Source organism: Schistocerca nitens, chromosome 5, assembly GCF_023898315.1.
Source record: "Schistocerca nitens isolate TAMUIC-IGC-003100 chromosome 5, iqSchNite1.1, whole genome shotgun sequence".
Taxonomy (NCBI): domain Eukaryota; kingdom Metazoa; phylum Arthropoda; class Insecta; order Orthoptera; family Acrididae; genus Schistocerca; species Schistocerca nitens.
The window spans coordinates 494,512,158-494,528,044 of record NC_064618.1 but is presented as its reverse complement, the minus strand read 5'-3'; the positions used below and the strand labels follow the sequence as shown (position 1 = coordinate 494,528,044).

The 15,887-nt window shown below is 38.5% G+C and overlaps 1 protein-coding gene and 1 long non-coding RNA gene across 2 annotated transcripts in view; one reads left to right on the top strand and one right to left on the bottom strand.

Annotated features, from left to right (window-relative positions):
- LOC126259981 (translation initiation factor eIF-2B subunit beta) overlaps positions 1–3,444 on the top strand; it is an 83,886-nt gene extending 80,442 nt beyond the window's left edge. Inside the window, exon 8 of the mRNA XM_049957114.1 lies at positions 3,284–3,444. Coding sequence (XP_049813071.1) covers positions 3,284–3,356 — 73 coding nt within the window. The 3' untranslated portion in view covers positions 3,357–3,444. The remainder of the gene's footprint in view (positions 1–3,283) is intronic.
- Positions 1–11,648, bottom strand: part of LOC126259982 (uncharacterized) — a 36,729-nt gene extending 25,081 nt beyond the window's left edge. The window contains exon 1 of the long non-coding RNA XR_007546583.1: positions 11,531–11,648. This is a non-coding gene — a long non-coding RNA (uncharacterized LOC126259982). The remainder of the gene's footprint in view (positions 1–11,530) is intronic.
- Positions 11,649–15,887: the final 4,239 nt, after the last annotated feature.

Genomic DNA, 15,887 nt, shown 5'->3' with positions numbered 1-15,887 from the left:
TATAGTGAAGAGAATACTTCATGTGATTCACAATTCATAAAAGTTCATATTAGCAACCATCTCTTCTCATAGGTAGGAAAAAATTCAGAACGTAGAGTTGGCCATATTGACAAACATCCCAAACAGTCTTGCCAGTCGGATTTTTATAGTACATTGAAATGCTGCTACATTTGAAGAGTAACAATACGGAATTTGTATTTACTTCGTTGGCTAATGTATGAAAATGCAGTGGTCGAAAATTGAGGCGGAGAAAAAAGCTCATCTTCCACCTTTTTTTTTTTTTTTTAATTTATTTACTGACGCAGAGGTTTTGGCGCCAGTATTTATCTTTGTGCTTGCAAAGCATGCCTGTGTAGCGCTTCATATATTCGACGTCAGAAGTTAGTTGTGGCGGCACCTACCAGCATTATGCAGAACTTATGCTTACTTCGTACTCGGTTCTAAGCCGCAGGCGGTTTTTTGGATTACAAAAGCCAGAAAAAAAAGTGCAGCTTAGATTTGAGTAAATACGGTAGGCTGCAGTGGGTACTGGGAGATGAAGAAGCTTGCACAGGATAGAGTAGCATGGAAAGCTGCATCAAACCAGTCTCAGGACTGAAGACCACAACAAAAACAACTACTACTGCAGTTTTGGATCTTTTATTGCATGATGTAATGCCAGTTTGGATTTCTTTTAGCTCCCACAAGAGCAGTTTTTGCAGGTTCCAGCTCTGAAGCAAGGGCGAGACTGTTGTAAAATCTGTCTGTTAACTCAGTGAAACCCTTTGATTCTTAAGCAATGTTGCCTTCAAATTGACTGTGTTACTTATGTTACCCACTTGAACACAGAAATTGAATACATGACCTGCGTCTGATAACTTGTGTAATGTTATACCTTATTTGTTTGGCTTTGTGGCGTATATTGCTTGAAATACACAGGGCCATGAATTTACACATACTATCATCTATAGTGCTGTTCTGAGATGCTGGAACTTAGCATACACAGTTCAGGAGAGATTTTATCTTGTGCAATGGGTTGTAGCCAGTTTCTGCTTTTCTTCTTGCCTAATAAATTATTCTTTATATGAAAATTTTCGAGAATAGACAGCTCCTGTCACGACTCATAACTTCAGGATAGAAATTACATGTTACGATGATGATGATGATGATGATGATTGGTTTGTGGGGCACTCAACTGCGTGGTCATCAGTGCCCGTACAAAGTCCCAATTTTTTCACACTCCAATTTTTTATTCAGTCCAATCTAGCCACTATCACGAATGATGGTGATAATGAAATGATGAGGACAACACAAACACCCAGTCCCTGGGCAGAAGAAATCCCCAACCCGGCGTGTTACAATGAGATTTTGGGACTAATGTTTTTCTGTACAAGGTCTTCCACTGTTACACATATGAAACATGATTATTGGAAAAGTTTTTTTTTTTATTTCGATGGGGGGAAACTGTCTTCTATTTTGACAATGTACATGCAGGAGAAAGGGAACTCCTGCTTTATTTCTTCCTTGTGCTCTGTTGGGCATACTGAATTGTTTTTTCCTTCATGTTGTCCAACATAGAATCTGCAAGGAAGTATGAAGCATAGAATCTGCAAGAAAGTGTGAAGAAGAAGAAGAAGAAGAAGAAGAAGAAGAAGAAGAAACAAAAAAACACTCTTGATATGCATCATTTTAATATAAACTTGTGTTCGATTGTACAGATTCTCATGAAAATACAGCGGTATCAGTAACATGATCAGTATTAGTTCAACTTTCCGTGTAGTGTACATGGTGTGAAATTCTTGCCCTCATCCGTGGTTTTCCTTGCTCATCAACCTTGATATCCAAAGAAATAACATCACTATTACCCTTGAAGTTTCTTGACAATAGCTTTCCTCTTTTGATTCTACTGGAAAAAGTCTTTGAAATTAAAACCCCTTTGGAATTACCTACTGAAAGGACTTTAAACTGAAAAATGAATTAAAACTGAATATTTCACTCCAAATATTTCTTACTGGAACTCATGGATATTCCTTCTTGAACATAGTACATGCCATCCTCAGTTATCTGCAACATCATCTGAAAAATTAGTGTCAGTATAGGCAAAGTTGGAAGATAACACATGTTCAGTTTTATCTTCGGTCATATTGTCTCTTGACATGTTGTTGCTGTTAACTAGGTATGGCTGAAACATGCCATTGTAAAGCCACACAAAAAGAAAGAAATATACATACCCCTACAGCATGCTTGGACCATCTAGTAAGCTACTGAGACATCCAGTTGTGTGCGGACCTTAAAAACATGTTCAGTATCAAAGGGAAACTCCGAAAAATGCATCGGAAAAATTGCAGGTGGCAGACTTTCAGGTGGTCCAATCATGCCCTTATTTTTACAGATATCAACTCCAAAGTATTAACTGTATTTTCAACTAGTATGTCACACACATGCAAGGGTCAACTGCACAGCTTTGTAACTCAGACAGGTGCTGAAATACGGATGTGTTACTTGCCCTCTATCAGCAAGTCTAAATCTTATATGACTTATCAAGTATTTATCAAACAATGGAAAATCCAGGATGGAATGTAACAATACCAGAGAAGGAAAGTTGCTACTCACCATATAGTGGAGATGCTGAGTCGCGATAGGCATTAAGGCCTTTGTCAGCAGTAGACGAGCGCGCGCGCGCGCACACACACACACACACACACACACACACACACACACACACACACACGCGCGCCTGCAGTCTCGGAGAGCTGAAACCAGTATTTATTGTTTATTAGTAAGTCTGTGGAAAATCAATCTTTGCTTTTAGACCATTATTATGGACATCTTCTTCTCGCCACCTTGTGTCTCTTTCAATAACAGAGTTTAGGATATCTTTTTCTTCATTTATATGTCTTTCCCTTATTGTATTGCTTTTTGTGTGTGGCTCTTCTTTGACTCAAAAATATGCTCAAAATTTTAAAGTATGGGCTTTCAGCATCTGTGTCATTTTGCAGTCCTTCTTTCATTTTTTGTGTGTTAACCTTGTTCCAGTTGCTTTTGCTGTTTAGTGTTTACATTCAGTTACTTACGTATTTGATTTATGATTTAAGTAATTGTTGTTGTAAAATATGCCATGGTTTTATTATTTGTATAAATATATTTTTGATAATTTTTCTTTTCATAATCACCCGTGTTGGACTGTTTTATATTAAATATTTTGACTACAAGTACTGTATTTGCGTGGCATTGCCTCTGTCACAAGTAAATAAATGGCTTTGCATACATGATCTAATTTGCTATTTGTTAATGCTTGTTGCAGGGGAGGACATTCACCATCCTATATTTATCGCCTCCTCAGTGAACTTTATCATCAAGATGATAATGAAAAATGAGATTGGGTAGAAAAGAGATTTTTTGAATTTTTTTTATACTGTGATAATTTTGCATATTTCTTTTTGTAAATAAAAAGCTTTTCAGTTATTTACTTTAACAATTATGAGTATATGCTCAACATTGACATTTTCATATGTATACTGAAATATCACATTTCCCATTCCTCATAAATACCTTGTGTGCCAGTCATGAGACATTTTGCTACAGCATTGTGCATTTATCCTGCATTTCAGGTGAGCAAAATGTGCACATTTTGAGAATTACATTTGTGTATTTGGAAAAAGGGGGGGGGGGGATAAAGACAGAATTGAAAACATCCTATCTGACTTGCTGGGAGGACTCCCTGAAGAGATTTGGAAGCTACAGGGAAGTAATAAAAAATCTCTGCTTTTTATGTGAGAGGAACGGCCATATTAGAGGCCAGCTCTAGATAAAAAGGAATGACTTTCAAGAATGTACTTAGAGACTGGGAATAAACATATCATTCCCAATAGTTTGGTTGACCCAAAGAAAGTTCTCCCACCTCAATTTCACATGAAGCTAGGATAAATGAAACAGTTTGACAAAGTTTTGCTAAACTGCAGCAAATAAAAAATTTGAAAATAATGAGAAATTTTTGAAACTGTTAGAAGCAGATATCCATACTTTAGAAACTTTTTGAGGTGTGGAGTTAGTAACAAACATTGAAACAGTTCAGAAAGCACAGATAGCTATCAAAGAAGTTGTACGGAAATGTTTCAGAAACTTCTAGTGTGCATAGTGGCAAACCAGTGGGGTAAGTTTAAAAATTGGATTCTTTGATTTTTAAAAGTACACTTTCTCTATTTACATTTCAACTACTGTGTGTGAGGTGCAGGGAGAAAGTTTCATCAAGATAGCCAGAAGATGGACTGCAAATACCAGGACTCATAATCAATCACATAATGAAAGTCTTTCAATAAAACTTATGGCTAGAACAATGATAGGAACTTCTGAAAATCTGTATTGTCCTATGGGGAAATAGATTTCCCAGGAGTCGTTTCATGTCACAAAACAGTGTATATAACCCACAGTTTATTTAGAAATGGGTTCACTTACATGTCTGCACGAATATGAATGTTGGAACAATATTGATTTATTAATGCTTTATGGTGTCAGTAATGTGAGGGTAGTACTTTGAAGGGTCAGGTTGTCTGACACTTCAGTTTTATACCACTGTATGTGGAGATTTAAACATCCTTTTAATATGATACAGGTAAGCAAATTTACAAATATTAAATCATATCCCCACAGCATTCAGGAATGCTGATAGTTTCTTGACATTTATTTGAACATAAACGTAAAAGTAAAGATAAAGTGAAGCTTCTGTTCATTCAGAAGTTGCTTTGAACACCACAGCACATTTCTAGGCTTGGTACTTTTAGACATGGTATGCCCTTGCCTTCCTCTAGGTTGTGAACTGACTGAGTTATAGGTTAACCTACAGATTAATGTGGACTCGGAAGCAAGGCACAAGTTGACAGGTTTTATACGTATAAAGCATTGCAAGAGATGAAAAAAAGGGATGTGACAGAAAAAACTCCTTGACAGACTGCGGGTTGAACCTGACACATAGTTCTACTTTTGCACTCTTAGCCATACATTTGTGACATGTGATGCTGCAGTTTAGACAGTATTCTAGCTGTCAAGGCCATGTTGAGCACTCTTAACAGTGATTGTTCATTTGCTGTCTAAAGCATGAAGTGCTTCATGTTGATTTTTTCCTGGTGTTTGATCCTGCATTACACAAATATGCTGTTTCAGTGCTTCATATAGTCAATAATTTTTCCTAATTGCTGAATGTAGCAGCTGCTTGATTATATGTAATCTGGAATCAAATTATGCCATACAGTCAGTGAAGTACTTGTTGAATAAAGAATGCACATATGGTTAAGTAATTTCAGTGACATTCAAGAGAAATGGCAAATCAAAACACCGTAAAGACCAAATATTTGAAAGTTGCGCAGGGAAATTTGAATGTTTGGGAGAAAAATTTTCATTATTGGCCTCTTCAGATTCCCCAGTTCAGACTACAGTGTTTTACTCTCCAGACCTGTTGCTGTGCTAGGCTTGGTTCTTTGAGGCTGATTTTGTGTAGGATTTCAAGATAAACTTTCTGACAGATTCTCCATAGAAAAGGATGTTGCTGGATTTACTTGAATGTTATGACATGGTACAGACAGTATGTTTTCCATCTAGTCTTCAGGGTAACACCAGCATGATTGTAGACAATATCTATGTAGATGATCCTTTAGTTTATGGGCACATTGTGAGAAAATCAGTGACAGCTTGTCAGACCATGATGCACAGATAACAACACTAAAAGAAATCGAGACAAAGCCATACCCCAAAGTAGTAAACAAAAGATTTAGAAATATGAGCCCACTTGTAATCCAATCTTGAAGGGCTAAACTTGGCCTTTTATCACTCTTTTTAGCAGCTCTTTTGCACTGAAGAAGCACAGCTGCACACAGAGTACCAATAATCAACTGATTTGGATAACTGATGGCATTAGAATATAATATAGAAGGAAGCAAGTGTTTTGTAATAAGGGGGTGAGGGCCGTCACATCTGCGGTATTTTCAATAAAGCCACACTTGCACACTCCCGTCCAGGTCATTCTTTATGGCAAGCCCCTCAGGGAACTGAGCATTCGTTTGCTGGGTACAGGCTTGGTGAACCAAGTGTTCCTGAGCTGGGAACTGGTAAATGCCGCAAGCCCTCTATAACCGTAAGCCCTGGGCTTGCTTCACCAAACACCATGTGGCATGCCAGTGGATTGTTGTGTTTCACACAGAATGGGGATATCTCCTTTACTACCCAGATCACCTCTCAGTCTCAAACTGCGTTGCATACCAATGAGATGCATGGGTATTGAGGTAGAACACTTGTGCAACCTCAGTTGTATAAGGCTTACCCAGGTGAGCGGAGCGCTTTCTGGTTATTTTGATAGCTGTTCATGGGACTGGGATGGAACCGTTCAAATTTAACCAATCATCTCTCAGCACAATGAGTGTACTGCTGGTGGGTATCGACACCCAATTCAACAAGATGATTCATGTAGCCAGTTCTCCTGCCACAGGATTATTCAGAGAGCTTCGGTTTATAGTAACAAAACACATTCTGCTAGACAGAACGTGTTAATTAAAAGAAAAGAAGGCAGCTTTAAGATGATTTCACCTGTCTGCATTCAAAAGTGATGAAGCACCTTAATGTCTATAAAGCAATTGAGGAAGGGGGCATTGTTGTTCAAAACATTTATTTCTCAACAAGCAACAAAACTCCAGGTAGCCAAATACCTCTGGGAATATGCTGTGAAACAACTGCACAACATCTAGAACTATAGCAAGAGTGTTTTGTCATGTTGGTATTTACAGACATTCCCAAAGAAGCACTGAAAGATGAGTGAGTGCAAGAAGCTGTGATTGAAGTGCAAAATATGATGAAAAGAGTAGATGGCGAACTGGTGAAATTAGATGCATTTATTTATTCATTCATGGGTTCAGTTGTGCAGCGCTTCCCAAGCATATCAAAGCAGGCATCATTCACATAACCATGATACTTTAAGATGTGTCCATTAGCAAGTAACTTCTGCAACTAACTTGTGCAAGCACTTGCTCAGGTGTTTACCTTAGGAAAAAAAAAAAATAAAACTTCCGAAACTGTTCTTCTAGAAGTTGCTTCAGCAAGTCAGCTTCCTGCAAGTACTACTAGAATTGTTTCTATTCCGTTGTTGCATTATTATTAATGTTATTATTATTATTATTATTATTATTGAGGAAAAATCATTACAAAAAACAAAATTAAGGAAAAAATAAATGTTTGGGCAAAGAAATGGATACAGAAGCATTCATATTTAAGTTATCAAGAAACATTCTTGAATTAAATAAAATCGGAGGACTTCAGTCAGATTAAAAACTGCCTGATTAAGCAGTACACTAGTTTTGAACAGCTCTTGTCCACTGTACAATCAAATATTTGGAAACTGGTACAAAAATGTGGCAAACACTGCATATTACTTTTATTACAAATGTAATGCATTTATGTTTACCCTAACATCAAGCAATCAGTTTAGGTCACAGAAACCTGCCTGATCTGTGTGCCGGCCTGCTGCGCACGATTGTGTCTTCTGCATTGTTGGAGTGTGCTTACACTCTCATTTGAAGTGATAAGAGGATAATAATTAACAGCATGCTGCTCAACTGGACTTCTCTGTTGGCAGTGCTGTAATATGCGTTCTCCCTTATGGTGAACAATCGACTTTGAAGTGTACTGTGCTACCTTCAGGAAACTGAAAAAATGACTGCATGTGTTCGTCGCCACAAAAATGCAAACGAACGTCTCAGTTGGATGATTCCTCCTCAGCTACTCTACAGCCTAGATCTTGGCATCTCCTGACTCCCTCTGTTTGGCCCAATGAAGGATGCGCTCTGCGGGAAACAGTATTAGTTGCTACGGAGGTTATTGATGCAGCAATATATTGGCTCCGACGGCGACCAGTAGAGAGAGACCATATGGGCATAGACGCCCTTCCACTAAGGTTGTGTAAGGGGGTCCTGTTGAATGGAGATTTTGTTGAAAAACAGGTTTTTGTAGCCAAAAGAATGGGGGAATAATATGGTATATTGGAATCCTGAATAAAATAAACCTACTTTCAGAAAAAAATGAGTTGCATGACTTATTGAGCACCCCTCGAATATATAGCTAATTTTCATTTTGTATCCATCACAAGTCTCAAAGAACTTCAACTAATAGGTGCATATTGTCGTTTTATTTGTAGAAAGCATGTGAATTAGCTAGCCTGACTGAAACATGCTTCAAAATACTTGGCTGGGAACTGAAACTGCAGTATATCTAAGAAAGCAATGTTGACACTGCACTTAGAGGATATCCAAGTTTTTCCCTCAGAAAATTGTACATTTTCTGTGAACTGGCTCGCAAAGTAATCGACTTACAAATGTCCTTTTTGGCCCGTTGAACACTTTTTCATTCCTATACAAACTTCTGATCTGATTTGGTGAAAATATGTTGCTCAGTAGACAATTTCACAAGAGACAACTGCATTTTTAATCACTTACTTCATTGCGCAGACGTCATTTTCTTGATGACAACTTACTTTGTATATCTATTACATGTTCGCAATTTCATGCACATGTTTTTTTGGATGTGTACATCTCCTTTGTAATGCTGCTATGGAATCTGTAAACTGGTTTTGTTTGAATCATTACGAACAGCTTCATCTGTATGTGTATATTTCTGATGACTTTTTTTTCCATGGGGAAAGCTTTTCTAAGGTCTCTGTGCTTCTTTTATGGATCTCATATGGCTGTTGCATATGGTGAGCTATCACTGGCTGTACTACTGCAAGGCAAATTACACAATGCAATGCATCTCTCTTTAGCATTCGTTTCGGCGCTAAATTTAGCAGTCCTGAATGCGGGTCTCTAACATAATCAGTTTCTCTGAAATGATGGAAGCGTATTATAGCATTTGCAACTTCACAGCGTCTTTTACAAAGCATTTCGACAACAAATCACCTGGAGACTTACATCGCGAGGGAAAGCATAAAGCACTACTTGAGTCCCTTTAGTGTTGGACACGCTCCAAACCCTTTCATTTGGAAAGCTCTCATTACACACACAAAAAAAAGTGGTCAAACTCACTGACTGAAAATTCGTGGGCTCTCATTTGATCCCACTGCTACCATTTTGTTTTCATTTCATTTTATTCCTTGCAATGTTAAACGAGTAATTATAAAATTTAAATGTATTTAAACTTCAATTTATATATGTGAAATTAATATATTAAATGTAGTTACGTTTACTACCCTTGTAAGCACAGGTGCCGACTCCATGGGACCTGAGGGGGCCCAAGCACCCGTCAAAAATTCGTTTGGGGGGGAGGAGGGGTGGAGCCCCCTCAATAATTTAAGAAAATGAATAGTTATATTATGCTTTGTAAAATCACAAAATTATGTTCGAATTTTTTATTTTCCTTGTTTGATGGTAGTTACCTTTTAAAATACATTCAGAAATGAGTTAAAGCAAATAGTTATTACGGTAGTAAGCAGGTTAATTGAAAACGAGTGGTGTGAATCATGATAGTGTTACGGTGCTGCAGGCACACTTAGAATTTGTCCCAGTGCGCGAACCTTCGGGTAAAGTCTGGCGCCGGTGGGCCAGCGCTGCAGCCGTGGTGCCATTTAAAAGGACTGGAGCAGAAAAGCCTGGAACCCTCCGCCTCCCGTCACCTTGACGCTTCGAGACATTATGACGCCACAGCTATATAAACCCCACCCTGCTGTCGCAGTCATTCAGTGTGGATAGTTTCGCTGCAGAAGTGTTTAGTGGTACGACTTTAGTGTCTAGTGGACTATTGTATATTACTATATTTTATTTGTTTACTTTAGTCTCTTAGTGTATTGTGAATGAAGTTTTAAGTTTGCAATGGATAAATTTGTTACCAAAAAGGCACGGTTGGAAGTTGTTGATACTGCAAGTCAACTTCCAACGATTATTGTGTCATCAGGCGAGAACCATTCACAGCCGAAAGCTGGACAATTCGGTAAGGGAAGATCATTTTAGAAGTCTTGGTTGATCAAATGTACATGGCTAGAATATGAAGCATCTACCAAAAAAGTTTTTTGCAAAACCTGCAAAGAGGCAGATGCTAAAAATCTATTACAATTTTCTTTGAAAAAAGATGATGCATTTACTTCCATAGGGTTTTCTTAACAGGAAAAAGACTTTGGAAAGTTCCATCTTCATGAAGATATGTTTACGCATACGGAAGGTGTTCTGAAACTAAATTCTATCACTAACCCAAGTGTGGCCTGCCAATTGACTGAACAGTTAGATAGTGAATGAAGAAAGGCCGTTTAGCTCTTTGAGACAGTTTTTACTACCGTGCAATTTCTATGCCGACAAGGACTAGCAATTAGAAGGCACGAAGATGTAAACACCATTCTTTTTTTCAATTTTTGGAACCCCAAGTGAATGACATACCTGATTTTAAAGATTGGTTAGGGCATTTGGGGTATAAGTGGACGTCCCACAATATTCAAAACGAGATCATTCATCAACTAGGAAAGTCTGTGTTGAGAAGGATATTGGTTTCAATCAAGAAGACTGAACATTTTTATATTATGGTTGATGAAACAAGTGATTCTTCGATTCATGAACAAATGTCATTTTGTATTCGTACTGTTGATGATTCCTTAATCATAAACGAAGACTTTATTGGCTTATACAAGACCCCCAACACTGAATCACAAACTCTGTTTAGTATTTTAAAAGACATTTTGGCTTGTCTTGATTTGTCAATGGGTAACTTAAGAGGACAGTGCTATGATGGTGCCTTGAATATGAGAGGTAAGTTCAAAGGCCTAAACAAGTTAGTTTTGGTTATACAACCAAAAGCATGTTATGTGCACTGCACTGCTCAGTTTAAACTTGGTAGTTGTAGACAGTCTCCCCATCTTAAGTCTATGAGGGATATTAAGGCTTTAGCCAAGTACTTAATAAATAACGTAAAGGAATCCAACAAAAGGATGGGACTTCTCAGAAGTGTACACCGTGAGAGTGCCAACGACCAAGCTGGTGTATGACCCCTTTGCCCAACTTGATGGACTATGGGAGCTTCTAGTATCTTGAGAATATTGAAAAACTTTGAAGAACTTCTAATGTTTTTTGAAACATTTTCTGCAGAGGACAAAACAGAGGCAGGTTACAAATGCGCAAAAATGAAAAAAAAATCAGTGCCCTCATCTAAGTGTTGCTGATCTGGAAAACAAAAAAAAATTATGAGGGCTTGATTTGTATATTGAATGAAAGGTGTGATAGTTTTGAACATTTGTGTTTAAAAGAAAAATCTTCACAAGTTGTTGATCCTTCGCTTCCTCAGAATCGAAGTATACCAAAGAAGTATGAAAACAACACTTTCAAAACCCCCAAGGAATACTACAAAACTATTTACATTAAAGTTTCTGAAATGGTGCAATCTTGCTTTACTGAGCGGTTTGATTCAACTGTACTCACACGGGTCATTGCAGTTGAACAAGAGTCTTGCTTTTAGTAAACAGAAGTGAAACAAAAAAAATTGGAAAAATCAACCGAGTTTTTCAAAAATGACCTAGACATCAAGAGACTGCGCTTACAATTGAATAGGTTAGCCGATATCAGTAATTAAAACTTCCGGGCTAAGAGGCCGTGGTCCAATAGTAGAAATACTTCTCCCTGACGTTTCGTTGCCAGCTGCGGGCAACATCATCTGAGGTGAGTCTACGACTGGCTGCTAGGCCGTGGAGGTACTGTTTATACAGAGCGCGTAGAGGGCACCACCACTCGTCACATGTTGTCAACAGTAAAACTATCTCTGGCTGGCGTCATTACTCTCGATCGAAGGTAATCGATTGTCACATCTTTGGTACAGAGTCGATCGCCATATCTTATCTAACTTCAAGCCTTCTTCTTTCCTGTTAAAATTATTGTGGTGTTTAAAAATCTCTACAGCCTCCCTATACATACGTGCATAATAATGCGATGTCTTAGCTAGCACGCTCGTCTCACTAAATTTTATTTCATGGTCACCCGTTTTGGAAGTCTCAGTAATTAAACGAGCAGATGGGACTCTGGGTCACAAAGTCTACAGAAAAGATACGCATACCGATTGTTATCTTCATAAGGATTCAAACCATCATCCCAGGCAGAAGAGAGGTATTATCAAGACATTGGTGGACAGGGCTAATAAAATCTGTGAACCAGCTTATTTGCAAGAGGAACTAAACCACTTGCGAACCGCTTTCCAGGAAAATGGGTACGCAGGCAAGGAGATAGATAGAGCACTCCATCCCAGAAGAAAAATGTCCAAAAACGTGCAACAACAACAACCATCGGTGGGGAAAGTTTTTCTTCCATTCATCCACAATATCACGGACCGTATCGAGAAAGTGCTGGCCAAGTTCAGAGTTGAAACAATCTTCAGACCCACCAAGAAGATTAGTGAACGCTTAAGATCGGCGAAAGATGCACGACACCCTCTAGCTACTCCTGGTGTCTATAAGATTCGGTGTAGTTGTGGGAAGGTTTACATTGGAACCACAAAAAGAAGTATGAATACTCGCCTAACTGAACATAAAAGGAACTGTCGACTGGGACACACGGACAAATCGGCTGTAGCGGAACATGTTTTTGAAACGGGTGACCATGAAATAAAATTTAGTGAGACAAGCGTGCTAGCTAAGACATCGCATTATTATGCACGTATGTATAGGGAGGCTGTAGAGATTTTTAAATACCACAATGATTTTAACAGGAAAGAAGAAGGCTTGAAGCTAGATAAGATATGGCGATCGACTCTGTACCAAAGATGTGACAATCGATTACCTTCGATCGAGAGTAATGACGCCAGCCAGAGATAGTTTTACTGTTGACAACACGTGACGAGTGGTGGCGCCCTCTACGCGCTCTATATAAACAGGACCTCCACGGCCTAGCAGCCAGTCGTAGACTCACCTCAGATGATGTTGCCCACAGCTGGCAACGAAACGTCAGGGAGAAGTATTTCTACTATTGGACCACGGCCTCTTAGCCCGGAAGTTTTAATTACTAAAGACGCCGGCCGTGAAAGCCTACACGCTATGATTAGCCGATATCGCTAATAAAAAACAACTGGTCTTAAAAAACATGCTTGATGTAAGTAAGTACATTACACAAGAGCTTGTAGTTGGAGAAATGTTTAGTAGTGAAGTACATTAAGCTTCTCCAAGTAGTTCCATTCACGACAGCGACAGCAGAACGGTCATTTAGCGCCCTTAGACGTTTGAAGTCTTATCTCCGATCAACAAAGGGGCAGAAGCAATTGAACAACTTGGCTGTTCTTCATACCCACCGAGATGTTTTGAATGAATTGGATATCCGACCAGTCATCAACGACTTCATATTCAGTAACCCAGTCAGACGGTCGACATTTGCACATTTCTAAAGACATTCTAGCCCCAGTAATGGCAATTAGACCAATATTAAAAATCTTTATTAAATAGAGAATTAAATACATACATAATGTTAAATTTTCAGTTTCGAAATATTAGTACTAGTATAGTGCTGTATCACTATATTACTGCAGTACTGTAAGGATATTTTCAAATACTTAAATATTTTTAGGGTGTAAGACCCAATTAAAACGCACTATTTACATAGTTTTTGACTGAAAATATTAGGCATTCTGTATTAAATTTATTAACTGTATTAAAGCATTAACTTTGAGATATTGTTTTTATTTAATGAACTCTGAACCTTATTCAAAGTAAGCTTAAATTAGATATTTCACTTATTAATCAAAGTGCTATTACTATGCGACAGCAATATTTTATGTTTTATTCTTTTATGGTACCGGTAGTTTAGGATTTATTTAAATATAATTTTAGCCTCTTCAGAGCTACATATTCACTGCTCTGTAATAGGCTATAAGCATGATTATTACTGTAAATTAAATTAGTTCTTTACGAAATACCGTGCGTGTTTATGTTTTGTTTCCTTTTTCAAAGCCAAAACATGTGTCAGGCTTGTTGAGTTTCCCAGACTGTCGAGTTATCGAGAGTCCCGTTTTTGGGGTTCTAATGTTGATCATATGACTCTAAAATGCTTTAAAAAACCTTAAAACTCACCATTTTCATGTAAAATTTAGAAAATTTCTCGGGGCAAGACTCCCGGTCCAATGTTTTTATACGTCGGCGTCCCTGCTTGTAAGTCAAAATGCTACAGGCTACCATGACAGCTGGGCAACGTTAATCAGGAATATAATCGTTACCAGTAATCAGTTATCAATGTAGTTAACGTCATTAAATGTTGTAGCTATGCTTCACAGGAGATTTACCAAGCCAGCCGTGGTGGCTGAGCGGTTCTAGGTGCTTCAGTGCGGAACCACGTGACTGCTACGGTCGCAGGCTCGAATCCTGCCTCGGCCATGGATGTGTGTGATGTCCTTAGGTTAGTTAGGTTTAAGTAGTTCTAAGTTCTAGGGGACTGATGACCTCAGATGTTAAGTCGCATAGTGCTCAGAGCCATTTGAACCATTTGCTTTGAATTTACCAGAAGTTAAACGTTGACTCCTAATAGTAAACTTTATGCTGTAGTGAAATGAGCAAGTGAATGAGACGTATTACCAACCCTTAAGCCTTAATTACAGTCCTGTGGTGCCTGGGACCATGCTTCTTTCCACACCCGTTTCTAGGAATGCTATTGACCTTGGAGAGCTGGGCCGCTTGTTGCCACGGTAGTCATTGTTGAAGTCTGCTTTTGTTTCGTCGAAACGACGTCCAGGCAACCGCACGACTGTATTAGCATAAGCCAGTGACAGACTGAGTATTTTTTTATTCGTTGTGTTTTTTTTGTTCTATGCATCTGTTGGTGACAATAACTCTGGTATTATACTCCGCCGCGCAGTTCGAGGTGCCATGTCATGAATTGCGCGGCCCCTCCCGCCGGAGGTGCGAGTCCTCCCTGGGGCAGACTAAAACTGTGTGCCGGACTGTGTGAAACTCGAACTCGGGACCTTTGCCTTTAATCTGCCAGGAAGTGTCATATCAGCGCACACTCCGCTGCAGAGTGAAAATGTCATTCTGGTGTGTGTGTTGACCTTAGCGTACGTTAGCTTAAGAGGTGTGTAAGTGTAGGGACCGACGATCTCAGCAGTTTTGTCCCTTAGGAATTCACACACATTTTTACTCCGTTCAACATAAGAATTGTATTGTACATATTATCACTAATTTACGTTAAATAAAACTAAAATATTCTAATTTATTAACAGCCATCAACGATTTTCTTAACTAGGCTTTAGCTATTTTAACATTTTAAATGTTCGGATAATAAGTTGCCGTCTCTTTAATCTAAGAATAGATGATCAATGCAGCTAGCCGCTATCTCTGTGTAATGTCTTGTCTGTATAGACGTGTATCTGTTGTCTTTAAGATCCCTTCACCTTCACACACAAGTCTATACAGTAAAGTAAGGCCCTCCCAGTTCTTGGCTGATCCGTGATAAGACAGGCGAAAAATTAGACTAATGGAGGAGTATTAGTATTATCTCTATTTCCATTCGCTCTTTCTCTTTCTCTCCTTTATCTATGTATAGTTTTTAATATAAGATTTCATTACATGATTAAAAGAATCAGCCAAACAGAATCTTTGGTGGAGTCCTTCGTCTTGGTTATCAGTGGCTGGCTTGCTGTAAGAGATCTTTACATTTATTATTACTGTTAAACACTGCAGTCAGTCGGGAGAATCAATCGTTTGGACAATTTGTCCCTTTTACGAAAGATTGCGAATTCCAGATGTGTACGAATCCTTTTTGGACGATTTAACACAGATTCAGTGATTGCAGGCTCTCTTCGACACAGCCGAAACTTCCCCACTAATTACAGGGCCAACGTGATCAACAAATGATTCAGAAAAAAAACTCAATCGTTCATTCACTCCAGAACAAAAAAGTCACAAACCTTATTTATGGAGGAAATCG